The sequence below is a fragment of the Strigops habroptila genome, chromosome 8, assembly GCF_004027225.2.
Source record: "Strigops habroptila isolate Jane chromosome 8, bStrHab1.2.pri, whole genome shotgun sequence".
NCBI lineage: Eukaryota > Metazoa > Chordata > Aves > Psittaciformes > Psittacidae > Strigops > Strigops habroptila.
The window spans coordinates 59,166,940-59,180,804 of NC_044284.2; the positions used below are offsets into that span (position 1 = coordinate 59,166,940).

The 13,865-nt window shown below is 39.8% G+C and overlaps 1 protein-coding gene across 6 annotated transcripts in view; it reads left to right on the forward strand.

The window, feature by feature from the left end:
• Nucleotides 1-13,865, forward strand: part of FGGY (FGGY carbohydrate kinase domain containing) — a 299,368-nt gene that overhangs the window by 177,638 nt on the left and 107,865 nt on the right. For 5 of the 6 annotated variants that reach the window (XR_003992624.1, XR_003992626.1, XR_003992625.1 and 2 more), the window contains one exon: nucleotides 3,740-3,828. The exons of the other annotated variant lie outside the window; for it this stretch is intronic. Coding sequence is in view for 1 of the 5 variants with exons in the window: in XM_030494718.1 (XP_030350578.1) it covers nucleotides 3,740-3,828 (89 nt within the window). In the remaining 4 variants the exon portion in view is untranslated. The remainder of the gene's footprint in view (nucleotides 1-3,739; nucleotides 3,829-13,865) is intronic. 6 annotated transcript variants of the gene reach the window in all.

Below are 13,865 nucleotides of genomic sequence, written 5' to 3' on the forward strand. Positions count from 1 at the left end.
CAGTTTGGGATGATTTTTGAATTTGTGGGTTTTGGCTGATAACTAGTGGTGAAATTCAGACTGATATCCTGTGCTAAATCAGTTGATTTGCTTCTAGCCCATCTTTAGTTAAACACTTGGCCAACAGGGATCTGATACGAAGGCTGCATATGTACTGGCATTTAAGATAATATGATTCATGTTTAATCTGTATTAGCAATAACAAAAGTCAGGACACCTTTGGTGTTTATATACACATTTTACTTCTGGTGTGAAAAAAAAGCATTTTCACAAACATCAGATGTCTGAAGATCACTTCATCTTACAAGAAAATTGTACACTTGGTAAGAGTAGAAATCAAACTTTCCTGTACAGAAACAGACAACCTCAGCAAACCATTAAATATGGTTGTGTCTTTCAGCTTTCCCAAGGAGAATGTGCCTCCAGCTGCCTCCACATAATTGTATCAGGTGCTGGAGCTCAAGTGAAGTTCTGCTTCTGTGTTTATTTTCAGTCCAACTAAGTAGCGACCAAACACATTAAACACAGCACAAAATTGTGCGGTATGGCTTCATGGTAATACTGTGACTTGTCAAGGGATAAATGGGCAGTGGAGGCCTTTCCTGTGCTCTATATCAGTTCCCTGATCCCTCACTCCCCAAACCCTTCTTGTCTAGCAAGATTAAAAGACATTGTACTTGATAATTCCTGAACTCTTTGCCACCTAAGTATCTGGGATTATCTGTAAGGATCTAAAAAGGCGTAGTTGTTAAACACAAAACCATCACAGAGAGATATGAAGAAAGGGGACTCCGTAAGTACCCCTGGAAAATAGGAAGATTGGATTAGTTTCTTTCCAAGTGAGTTTGGAGGCTGAGGCGCAGGATATGAATACAGCATTGGGAACGTTCCCGGATCTTTTCCACAATCCTTTTAATGTGGCCACAGATTCCTGCCTGTGAGTGAAAATAAATAACTTCAGTGAGTGTCGAAAACATGGAGACTTTTAAATTTGTTTGGAAAAAGCATCGGGGCATGCAATGTTGTTTTTTGTCTGTGCTAATTAGTGATGACACAGCATCAAGATGGCAAAGAATGAATCATTTGGATGTTCATGAAACAACATATTTTAATGTCACTAACATGTGGCTTTGGGGAATTCTTGAAGTAATAGAATAAGGATCCAAGGAGTATCTTTGATGAAACAGATTTGTTCGAAGAGGGCAGTTATTCTTAATCCAGTTTCTTTTCTGATTAACACTAATAGCCATTCTTCTCCTCTTGCTTCTTGATGATAGTCACGTGTGTGAACAGTACGTTATGGCTTTGATTATCAACATCATCAGGCTGAATGATCTTTGTACTAAGCTATGGAGCACCTTTGCACTCATATATAAAGTTAAATTGGATGGGAGTAGCAGCCACATAACATCCAGGAGCGAAACCCGAGCGCTCAGGAACAGACATGCAAAGGCTGTATGTGCTATGTTAAAAAGCTGTAATTGGGGCATTTCTTTCTGTACTCAATAGAAACCCAGGAAGCTTTAGAAGCTTTTGAAGAACTAAACTCAGAGAAGATGGATTCTTTGTATGATCCAAAACAAAACAAAATTTTGCCTTTTTCGTACTTACCCAATTGCAGCTTAGTTTCTGGAATTCAGATTCTATTGCAGTAAATTTCTGGACTTACAAGATTTTGATTCAATATCACACAGTATCTGAATTCAGTTATAGAGCCAAACAGTATTTCTTAAAATGGAATTATCTTTTATTTTAGTTCAACAGTTCTTGATACTGCATGTAATTAATTTTTTGCTCCAGAAAACTGATGGCAGCTTTTAAAATGCAGATGATTTAAATTGTTATCTTAGTTACTGACAATTTAATGAAGAATTGGAAAAACAAAGCTTTGGCAAGAAAAGCATAATAACAAAGCTACTAGAACCTTTGGTAAAGTGCTTTGACCTTCTGCTCAGGTGTGTACCACAGGTTCTTACAGGGTTTCCGGGGAGGAGGGGAGAGGACTTGGATTTGCCATTGGCAAAGCTTATGCTATTGAGACACTCTTAGTGTTTAATACTTTTACTTGTCTAAAGAATCATCTGTCTCAGGAATCTTGTACAAGAGTCTCGGCCTGAACTTATGGAGAGTAGATGAAAAAGGTAGCACCTGAAAGGTAGAAGACAAGAAGGCAGCTAAATCATCCTTCACATTTCTTCAATAGAGATGGAGACCCACATAGTTTCCCATTTCATGCACTTCTGAAGTATTTCTCCAGCTCTGCCTTGGCCTGCTGGATGCAACTGTTGGCCTAACTTGTGTTTTTGCTGAGGCTGTCCCATCTAGCAGAGCTTCATGCCCAAAAGACCCCACCTAGGATTTGTGTTTCTAGTACAACGCCTGCTCATAAGTGAGAACACTTCCCACTGTTTCAGTTATTTAAAAAGCTGGTGGAGGTTTTCAATGGAATCTTATCCTCCTGTGGAAGCCTGGATTGTGAACCTTGTGATCCGCAGCACTGACTTTTGGTTTTGATATTCTCTAGTTATTTTAATGTACTGAGGCCAAAGGTAGTATTGTATTGCAGGACAGTGATGCCCACTCTTTACAGCACACTGGAATAAAAAGTTACTTTTGGGGAAACTTTTTGGCCATTCATCATCATCTGATACCTGTGGCAAGTGTGGAGATTGTTTTTATGGAAAAGGAATTTTAAGAATATGCATACTATCATAAGCTGAACTCAGACTGAACTTTGGAGAGAGAAACAAAGAACAAAACCTGGCCCAGGTGATGTGAACAGCATCTTGTAATGGTCTGCTTGCTTTCTGCACCACTAGCTCTCTGCAGAGTACAGTGTTGGGAACCCTCTGTAAATGATCTATCTTGGTGGAAGAGTTTTTTAGGAGTTTGGAAATAGCGTGTGGCTATCAGAAGCTTGTAAATATCATACCCTTAATTGGAGGGTTTTCCTGTAACTGTCATCAGTTATTCCCTCCGCTGAGGAAATAATGTTGAACCCTTTCAAATGCGAACTTGGACATTCATAGTGCTTTGTGTGTTGTGCATTCAAGGAAATTTTGAGAAGGGGCAGAGTTTGCAAAGATAAACTTCTGTTAATTGTTTATGCGGAATTCCTGGGCATGCTGTGGTGGCAACTCTGGGTTGTAGTGTGGATTTAGAGCTGATTGTTACTGGTTAATCCAGGCAGTTGAGAGTTCTTGAATATCCCAGGCTGTGGAAAAAAGCTTCACTGAAAGCTTACAGGTTCTTAAATGCTTTAATCATATTTCAGTCATGTTGAAATACATTCAAAAGCTTTGTTCTTGTGCTCACAGAGCTGTTTGTTTTCTTCCTATACTTATAATTCAAAAATACTAAATTTAAAATGATTAATTTTAGAAAGTGGGAAATTCTTCAAGCATATATGCTTTGAGAAAGTTGTCTGTTGACTTTGAGACTTCTCTGACATTGAGCAGCTGAAAGGGAACTGAGAGAACCCACGTTACTGATCTGAAACATGTGCCTCCATGAACTCTGCATGGGAAACTTTTCTCACCATCAGTGTGTGGTGTGGAAAAGGCTCAGTTCTTGAGGCAGTAAATCACTGCAAAGTGAGCAGAGTGGACTGGATGATCAGAGTATTTGGTTTGGGAAAACTCATTTTTACATAGATGTGAGGGGTTTTTAATGGCATTAAAATAAGGACATGATCATGCCTGGCCTCTAATATCTCCATTTCTAATAACTGTTTTGTTAGAACCTGAGAGAATCATGCTGGGAGAAGGCAGGCCACTTCTTTGATCTTCCGGATTTCTTATCTTGGAAGGCCACAGGTGTCACTGCAAGGTATGTTAATTGTAACAGTATGATTTGGTGGTCTTTGTCTAGTTGCTCATACGTATTTCTGCTTTAATTCATTTTGACTGGACACGCTGTGATGTACATCTGTCTGTAATTCAGCCTGCTCCAAAACATCTTGAACCTATCTCCTGCTTCCATCGTGCATTCCTGAACACAGTTATTCCTGTGAGCAGTGTAATTCACAGATTCACTATGTTGCTACAATTGTCAGTTAATTGCTCTTGCACTCCATTTTGGAACATAAATACGATTGCTGTAGTTACTGTGAAATATGCTTTTAATAATTCTTTGAAATCTCTTCTTGTTGACAAATTTCTTGACTTTTTTGAGAATTGGAAGAAAACACTTTGCCATGGGGGAGGAATATGGTAAAATCTTGTTTAAAATGGTCACTGCAATGTAAAGCACAGCAGCTGTGCTGCTCCAGAAAGCATCCTAGCATACTTGCTGCATTCTCAAAATCCCTTTGAGAGAACCCCTTTAAAATCTGGATTAAAGTGACCAGTAAGCGAAATGCATTTGCAACTAAACAAATCCTTGTGAAAAGTGAGGTATTATTTATTGAAAACCAAGTCTTATGGACCAATGCCCAGCTCAGTGCAGTTCACAATTATTGCCATTGCAGTTTGTGGAGCTGAAGCTGTGCAAAAATTAGACTAAAACAGAAAACTGCTCACAGGATAGTTTTAGTCTCTCTGGAAATGGAAAGTACCTTCATATCAGACACAGTTCTTTTTATTCCAGTTCTCTCTTTCTCCCTAGTTAGTCTCCATGATTGACAGCTACTATTAAATATCTTGCATTGTAGAGCAGGGAAGTGCTATGTTTGACTTCAAAAGTGAAGAGATGAGTTGTGCAAGGACTTGCTCGGTGATAGTTGAAAGACAGTATCTCAAATCTTCCTTCCTTTGGACTTCCAGTCAGAGTCTGTTGTATGATGTATGACTATGAACTGTGTTGCAGCAGAACAACTCTCACCCCAAAGAGCTTGCAATCAAAGCAGTCCTGTTACCTAACCCAACTCTTAAGTCGAAGAGGATAAATCCCAGGCTCCTAGATGATATGCCATGCAGGGTCTCCATCTTGTGAAAGTACACAAGACTTTGATTTACAGTTAGCACCCTTTGGTCAGGGGGTTTAATTTGGCTTTGTGGCCAGATGATGATTAATAGATGGGATAAAATGTGTGAGCAAATCATAAAATGTTCACCTTGTGTTACTGGTCACCTTGTGCTAATGGCTGAAGAAGCTAGAATAGAATATGCTCCATGAGAGCTTGGTGTCAAATATTATTTGGAATCTGTTTTTTAAAGCAGGGGAAGTAGTTTCAGAGAGAATGCTGATATATTTGAAAGAGAATTCTTATCTTGCTTGATCAGAGGGATCTCCAGTGTTGCTGAAGAGAGTTCCTGCTCTTTCCAGAGCCCTTCCTGATCTATAGCATGTTCTGCCTGTCATGTTTAATAGTGGCAGCCATACTATAGAAAAGAAGTCCCTCTCTCTGCCCTTCCCTCTTTCCCTCTCTCTTAACCTCCAACTTAGTGTAGGTAGTAGTGGTATTTGTCCATCTGCTTGCTGCATGTACCTCTCAGAGGTTGTAATTTTTGTGAGGCCTTTGGGGAAGGTAGGTGTTTCTTGGGTGCATTGTTAGTGCCCAATACTGGAGGACCCTAATTCCTCTAGGAAACTTCTGTTGAAATAAATACTACTAGTAACAGTGGAAGACCAGACAGATCTTAGGAACTGATGGTTGTATTCTCTAGTGCTCATCTAACCTGTATAGGAGTACATTCTGAATTCCTGAGGTTAAAATTATCAGCCTTCTCTGCAACCTTTGTATGCAACCAAAATGTATGGCAGGAGGTTTAAAAGGAAGTTAGGACGGGGTATGTTGGAGCTTAGAGTATGATAACAGAGTTCCTGTCTCCTGTCCCTCATAATTTAGGAGGCAGTGTTATTTGTGGGTGTGGGGAAGAGAGGAGAATGATGAGGTAAGAGTAATGCTATGGACTTCATGTAGTGGTGCTCTCAGCTGGTGTCAGGCTGTCATGGCTTGTGGTACTTTGGGACTGTCTAAACTCAGTGAAGCTCAGGTTTTGCTTTGGCAGTAGGCCTGAAAAGGGAGGGTACAATGGTAGTAACAGCTTCTTGGTCCTGCCTGGCTTTGGCTTTGTGTTCTGGAGGTGAGGCAGAGAATCTCTTTTAAAAAGAAGTTTTTGATTGTATTGATGAAAGTTGGGAAAAGAATTTTTGGACAAACTCTTTCCCCACCCTTTGACTGAGAGTCTTCTCTTTTGGATAAAATAGTTCCTTGTATATCCTCCTTTGCTGCCTTAATGTACTCCCCAGAATTAAGCCCTTAGTTTTGGCTCTAGTGGAATGTTTTGTAGGGTAGCAAAGGAGGATGATAAGGACAAGAAATATTTTGTGGGCGTCAAACCTTATTTTTTTTTTCCTTCCCCTGCTTTCCCCCATGCAAACCTATTTCTTGGGAATTCTGTTGTAGTTTGGTGAAGTAATTTGACCTTCATATGCTTATAATACTGGGGAAGTGTGAATTCATCAAGTATAAGATTCCTACCTTTCTCCCATTGAGCACAAAGGAGCCTTTCACAGGGCAGGACACAGTGTTAGTCACTGTGAATCATTCATAACTTGGCCCTGATAAAAGAAAGATTTAGTTTATTAAATTTGTTTTGGTGATGGGGATTTTACCAAAACAAATGCAATTCCAAGGACACTTCTGCATGCATTGAAACTGTTATTCTTACATTTTTAAGTGTCTCTTTAAAACACTTTGTATCTATTTAACATTTAAAATCTATGTATAGTCTTTTTGGCTTCCGGGAGATTACTCAGTGCACAAAGAAGTGTCTGAGATCAGGATTTGAAGTGTTTGAAAAGCAGTTCTTGATGTGTGTTTCTGTGTATAAAATGGTTTGTCATTCACCTTTAATTCTGCCAGCTTGAACTGCCTTCTTCTCAAGTTTTTTTCCACTGAATGTATAATAAACAGTAAATGCTTCTTACCTCAAAGGTGGAGACTCAAACATATGATGATACTTTTACTGTCTGGCCTTGAAATTCCTGTATATCTCACCAAGAGCTTCCACCCATCACTTGCAAAGGATAAATTCCAAATTGGTGATTCCCATTGTTCTTGGAAGATTGTTGCCTGTAAGATTCCCTATTAAAAAGAGTTATTTTTTATTTCTCTGCCTTTGGGTTGATGAAAGACCACTGAATTGTTCTGAATGAGCCAGGCAGCTGACTATTCTGCATTAAAAAAATGTTACTGACAGCTCTTTAGTTAAAATAATTAAAACTTTGGGTCTTCCCAGCTCTTGGGCCCCCCCCCCAAGGTTGCAACAATGAGGGTTGGTTTTGCCACTCGAATACTCTGTTGTCTTACTTCTGTTGTGGAGAGGAAGAGAGAGCAGTTTGTTCACAGACACATTAGCAATGCTTTGCAGAGGCTCAGCACTTTTACTCATGGTGAGCGTGACTCACTGCTCTCTTCCACCCACCATCTATAACCACTGATAACTTTTCCTTTATATGGTATTTTGGATAAAGTTATCTTAATAAAATCTAAATACCTATCTGCTTTAGTTACATGGTACTGTTTTATCGATGAGAATTCTTACCAGAGATGCACATCTGCAATTCTATTGTGTTTCTGAAGTCTCGTGAAGGATTACACTGCAGATAAGAACATGGCTGAGCTGTTAAATTGGGTAGAATTCACACACAGATGTGTATTTAGATCTGGAAAATTAGAGAGTGTCTGCTGGATTTACATGGTTTGAGATGAGCTGTAATCAAAGAGAGATTAAACCTGTGGAGGAGGATTTGGAAACATAGAGAAGAATGTCAGGCTGACATTGTGGAGGTAGAGAGTGTCCAACGTGATGCTACAAACTACCTTCCAAAATTACTCCCCCAAAAGTTGGAACAAGCTGAATATTTGTGCAGAATAATGTCATTACACTCTAGATATGTAAACAGCTAGAGAAAGTAATGTGTTATCTAGGAGAGACTTCATCTCATATATGAATGTGTTGACCCAAGTGGTTTTCCTGTGGAAACACTTGTCTAGTCAGTCTTCAACTACAAGCCATCATGACAGGGAAGAATGTGTAACAGAGATTTATATACTTGTGGGGGAACTTTTGTAAATGATCTCCTTCCAACAGATCTCAGGATCATGAGTTTCTCCAGAGAAAATCAGTTTTATAAGAAAGAAATTCATACTGTTACAGTAATTACAGACTACAAAGTGGAAGGCAAATGCTTGGAGTTCATAAAAAACATTTCTGGGAACCACATAACTAATAGGTGTTCTAGTTTCTTATCTATATCTCTGCGAGAGTGAGTGATCTCTTTTAAATATACAGTATATTTTCAACAGGAAGATACCTTGACAAACTGTTTTCTTTCATTTATGAGAAAGGGGTTGGTTCCTTGACTTGTGCATGTTTAAATAGCTGACACTCTGCTGTAAGCAGTGATTAAAGTCCTGAAAGTTTATTTGTAACCTGTTGCCAGTTGCTTATCATTAGGGCTAGAGATGGCTCCATTGCACTGATCGAAATCCAGAGAACTCCTCTGATGTTAGTGGTGTTGATGCAGAGTATGCTGGGATAAGTAGAAGTAGAATCTGATCCACAGCTGATTTGCCACGATGGAAGTTTGTAATAAAACATTAAAGCTATGAAGGTGCTTTTGAATCCAAGAATCTGGATTCAGAACTCTGCTCTGTTATGTCACCTGTGTGATTTGGAGAAGTGAATTAAATCTCCGTCTTTGGAGGTGTTTAGGCAGCTGAATACCTTTGAGGTTTTGATCCTTTTTCACCCCTGTGTTTGTTCTTTACCTGTTGAACTGATACATACATACGCTCCTGTGAGGTTGCTTGCTTTAACCGCTTGCTGTGAGCTGTTTCATCACTGTGGTTAGGTGAGTCCTCACCAAATGTTCTATCCAGATAGGCTGGAAATTGTGAAAAGAGAAAGTTTGGAAGAGGAGCTTGTGTTAAGAGGCGCTGCTGAAAAAACAAACTGGTGTGAGTTAAATGGTTATCTGAAGGATGCCTGTCTCTTTTTAAAGGATTGGGCAATCCTTTTACTGAGATGTGGTAACTGAAGCAGCCCAGACACCAGTTTTTTGGGGCCAGCTGCCCTTCCCTTCCTTCCTAGCCTTGCCATGACTAATGTATACCCTTTGGCTGGGCTTCTGGTGTTTGGCTTCTTCTTGTTTATGTTTTGTGCCTATTTTGTGCCTGGTCTAAAAATCAGGCCTCTCTCTGGAAAGAAAGGGGCTAGGGAGTATTTCAGAAAGCTTTCATGATCAGCACTGCAGCCCATGTGGCAGCGACAGTATCCTGAATTGCACTCGGGTGTTGTGTCCTGTTTATGAAATGAAACCCAAGACTTCAGACTTGCAGACTTGTTTGGAGAAGCCTCTGGAGAAGGGAAAATTATCTTGAAGGGCTGGTTGGGAGGGGAGGGATGGCTTTTTTGTGGATTGGACAAACAAAGTACCATGAATTTCTTGTCGTGGAACCAAAAGCAAGTGTCCTTGTGAAAGTGCCTTTGCCAAACAAGAGAATTCCACTTCTATCAGGCTTTTAATAAATTCAAACCATGTTCTTTGGAGACTGGGGACACACAGACTGATCCACTGTAAAAAATAGGAAATGTAGAGCTGGAAAAGTTATCAGGACGGTGAAGGGCAGGTGCAATGTGGGCCATTACTGATAGATTTTACTTTGTTTTTATTCAAACCCTGTATGTCCTTGAGTCTGCAGTGTGATCTGAAAGAGCTCTGTGTGCTACATAAGAAAATTGTTAGCAGGTCTCGTTCATGTTAGCCAGGAAGCACACAGGCAAACAGGAAGCTTTAGCTATTGTTATTGTACAAATGCCCTTTACAAAATATTAGCAAAAGAAGCTTAATGTGTTTTCCACAAGAACAGGAGCCCTTCAGAGTGTTCTAACTGTATTTGCAGAGCAAAGAAAAACTGCATTGTCCCTTTCCAGCAGCTTTGACATACATCGAGACGTTGCATTTCAGAGACTTGCATTCAAATCTTCAAATATTTACTACTTTGCTTATTTTTTTGAGAGATGTTAGGATCTTTAATGAGCTGGGAGAGTATCTAGCCCTTCATTTTCTATTGTGTTCATGTGCTGCTGCTAAAAAGAAAAGTCAGCTAGGTCAGTATAGAAAAGGATTGGGGGCAGGCGCGGTAGTAGATGTATTACTGGCACCTTGCCACAGAGACAGTGAACTCTGAGCCAACCATGAAGTCATTTTGAACTCAGGGAGTCTCACTAATCCAAGGCAATGTGTCTTAATTTGACAAAGCAAAGGCTGCTTGATAAGCAACCCCTGCTAGAAATGCTGTTAAACGGGGGTGTTTGTAAGTTTAGATTGTGGACGAGAAATGTGGTGATCCGAAAGGAATCATCTTGTTTTCAGGTTCTTACTCCCCCAAGCCCAAAGGCAGGCTTGGCTCTGTGCTCCCCTGCAGTTGGGGCTGTGCAGTGGCTTGATGTGAAATTTGAGAAACATATGTAGTTTTCTATTTCAGGAAAATGATCTCAGGGATTGAATGTGTGTTTTGTTGGCTGTTAAGCTCTGATCTTGCCTAGTGTGGTAGTTTGAGAGTGTGTGTGTATGGGAGAGTGTGTGTGTGTCTGTGTCTGTGTGATGGTTAAGACATTCCCCAGCACTTAAAAAAAAAATAACAATAAAAAAATAATCAGAATTCATATATTCGTTGCTGTTAAAGGTCTTATTTCTTCAGTCTTGAAATGCAACATCGTACATCATAAGAAACCTCTTAAATAAGTACACTATGTACATCAGAAAATGTCTTTGACTTTTCCATAACAGTCATTAACATTTACTTGAGCTGATGAGTGGCACAGAGACAAAGTTTTCCATCGAAGCAAAGGAGCTGTGTTTAAACAACCCTTTCATTGTTGATCCTGTGCAGAAGCACTAGATATATGAACACTGTAATTATTAGCTTCTCTGAGGGGCAGATAATAATCTCCCCTTAATAAAGTTTGCAAAGAGATGGGTGGGAGTCTGAGATCCCGTTTGCTGACGAGCTAACTAATGGTGGGACTGGGTAACTGGGCTTCACTGGAGCTGGAGCAGGGCGGAGGAATGTCGAAGGAGGTTGTGGCCTTAAATTCTAAGGAAAGACAAGGCAGAAACCACAGAGGAGCTTGTTGTCTTTCAGTTCTCTTCATCTCATTTGTTTTGCAACCATCTCGGTTCTCTTCAGATACAGATGGGTGTTCAGGGGTGTATGTTTCTTTTGCATTAGCTTCTGTGAACGCCATCAGGGATCAGACCCTCATGGTGCAAGGCATATTATAAACAATCTATCATCTTCTTTGAACTCTTCCTTATGTGAATCACCATGGAAAGCCCCATGCAAAGCTCTTGTCCCTTGTGAGATTGGGTCTCTCTTCAGCAAGAGCTGTTTAACAATTGCTTTCTTGCATAAATTTGAACCAGATAAGAAACTAGGCATGTTTATGAACTCCTGGGTCATTCACAGCCCCAGCAGTGTTTCAGTGTGCACTTATATAATACATGCATTCACAGTAAATTCTTACAAACCGCCCCCTGAAAACAATAACATTCCTGAAGTGCTCTCATCCAGTGAAGGAGAAGAAAGCTATATAGCCTGAAGTCTGTGCATTGTATGTATACATATAGTGCTTAAAAGTATTAAAACTCACTTAACTTGATTATTCCATAATGGGCTTTCATTTTTTTTTCATTATTATTTTTAAAAAACCCATCTTCAGTCTTCTCTAGTATCTTTGGTATGAAAGTCTTAGTAAATTCAGCCTTAAAATGCTGCTTTTAAGTAAGAAAGTGGCATTCTTATAGATGGGAAAAGAGCTGTATAATTTCAAGGGTAACGTACTTCTAAGTGTTTAGCTGAGCATCCAGCTTTCTGTCTAGCTAGCAGTGAGAATTAGGTGTCCTATTCCATAGGCTTTTTCACAGATCACACTATAAATTATTTATTCTGGACCAATTCTTCCTCCAGACTTTCCAAACAAATGCTTTTCACCACTGGGAGTGTTCCTCCTATCCCTTTCCCTGCAATACATGGCTGGAACAACAGCCTTGGCCTGGAAGGCAGTTTACTTACACGTTTGCTTTATTTTTGTTGGCTGGCTATCTTGATCTGTTTAATGTCAGTAACTTTCACTGGAAATTCTCATCGTGCTTTGGGATGACACTGATGGTGTCAGGGTTGATTTACATTATCTCTTTAAAGTAGCATTAGCTTGCATAAGGCTTTTTCTCTTATTTGTTTTAGCATTCATATTATCCAGAGAGGAGCCTTTTAACTGTGAAATGTAAATAACCTGACAATGAAGACTTCAAAAGAAAATGATTCTTAGTCCATGGCAGTGACACCAGTTTTGCCAACTCCGTAACCTTTAAAATAGTGTACTTTTATGCTTGACCTGTCATCTGCCTATAAAAATAATCTTAGATCAATGATACAGTGCTTTCAAGAATGTGTCTAAAGAAAGCAGACACTTCTACGTATGTGTTCTGTCATTTCTTGGTTGTGGTAGACCATCTGCTGCTTTAACTATAAGTAAGAGCTGGGTATTGATTTGGTGTAAGTGCCTGGCTGTGCCTTCCACTTACATTGAGATAGCGAACACTTTTCCTGTAGCTTGCAAATTGATGTTGCCAGATAGCGAGCCCGATGTTATATAAATATATAATGTGTTATATGAAATCGCCAAGGATTTGTTTTTTCCTTCCCCTGTTCTTTATTCCTCTGCCATTCCATTAAGCTGCTCATTAGATGAAAGGTTGTAATTCAGTCTGCAGTGGATGAAATGTATATGTACTTATGGAATCAAAGACATTCCAAGAAAGGTTGTTTATTTTCTTACTACCTTCTTTAATTAAATTTCAATTGGAGGATTTTGACTGACTGACTTGAGAGAAATGGATGAAGCAGTCATGATTGCAGTGTGATACAGCAAAGATGACTGAAGTTATGCTTATTGCTTGTCAGACCCTGCATAGGAATCTTAATTCTCCTGCGGATAGGATAGTTGAAATTTCAAACTCCACCATGGCTGTTAGTTTAACGTAAAGTGAAGGGGAAGTTCTATATTTTATGTTTTACTATCAGCTGGCTTCAGATAATATCTGGGGTTTATATATATTTAGTTCAGATTGCTCACACTCAGCTTTAAAGTGGCCCTGGAGCTGCTAATCTAAGTTAAAACCTGTGTTTGTCCACTTTATTTTAGTTTGAGTACTCAATTCAAGATTTGTCAGCCTGAGTTATGAGCTTGCTGGTGTTCTGCAGTATAGATACATCCTTGGCCTCTCCTGAGTGGGGATTTGGACACAACAAGCATTCCTCAGAGAGCCTGTCCCTGTGTTACCCGGCGAGCTGCTGTCAGCTCAGAGCCCCAGAGCTGTGGCTCATCACTCCCAGGCTCCATGTGCCAGTGTCTCTCCGAGCAGAAGGGAGTCCGTAGAAGGCAGCAATTGCCTCTGGTACCCACGCACAATGAATATTTGTCAAAGTGAGAAATAAAGTAGGAAAGCCTTTCATACTGCAGAAACTGAGGGGAAAAACCTTACCTGAGGATGTGCAAAGAGGCAGATGCCTGTTATATTCAAAACCCTCCCCACTCCCAAAACCCACTTGCATTTATGCATATGTAGTACCTGTTGTTAGATGAAGGAAGGAGCCCCAACTTTCATTCACTGTAGTTTGAAACTTACAGTTTTGAATCTTACAACTTTGAAAGATACTCTCCTCTCCTTCCACCCTCATTTTCTTCTTTCTTCTGACGGATGAGGCTGGATCTGCCCATTAAGGTGCCTTTATATTTAAAGTGATGACTGGGGGAGACCATGCCACAAAATGCAGAGAAAACTCTTTTCGTGTAGTTTCCATCTTCTGAGATTTCCTCTGTGAAACTATACTTGGGACTTTCTGATGC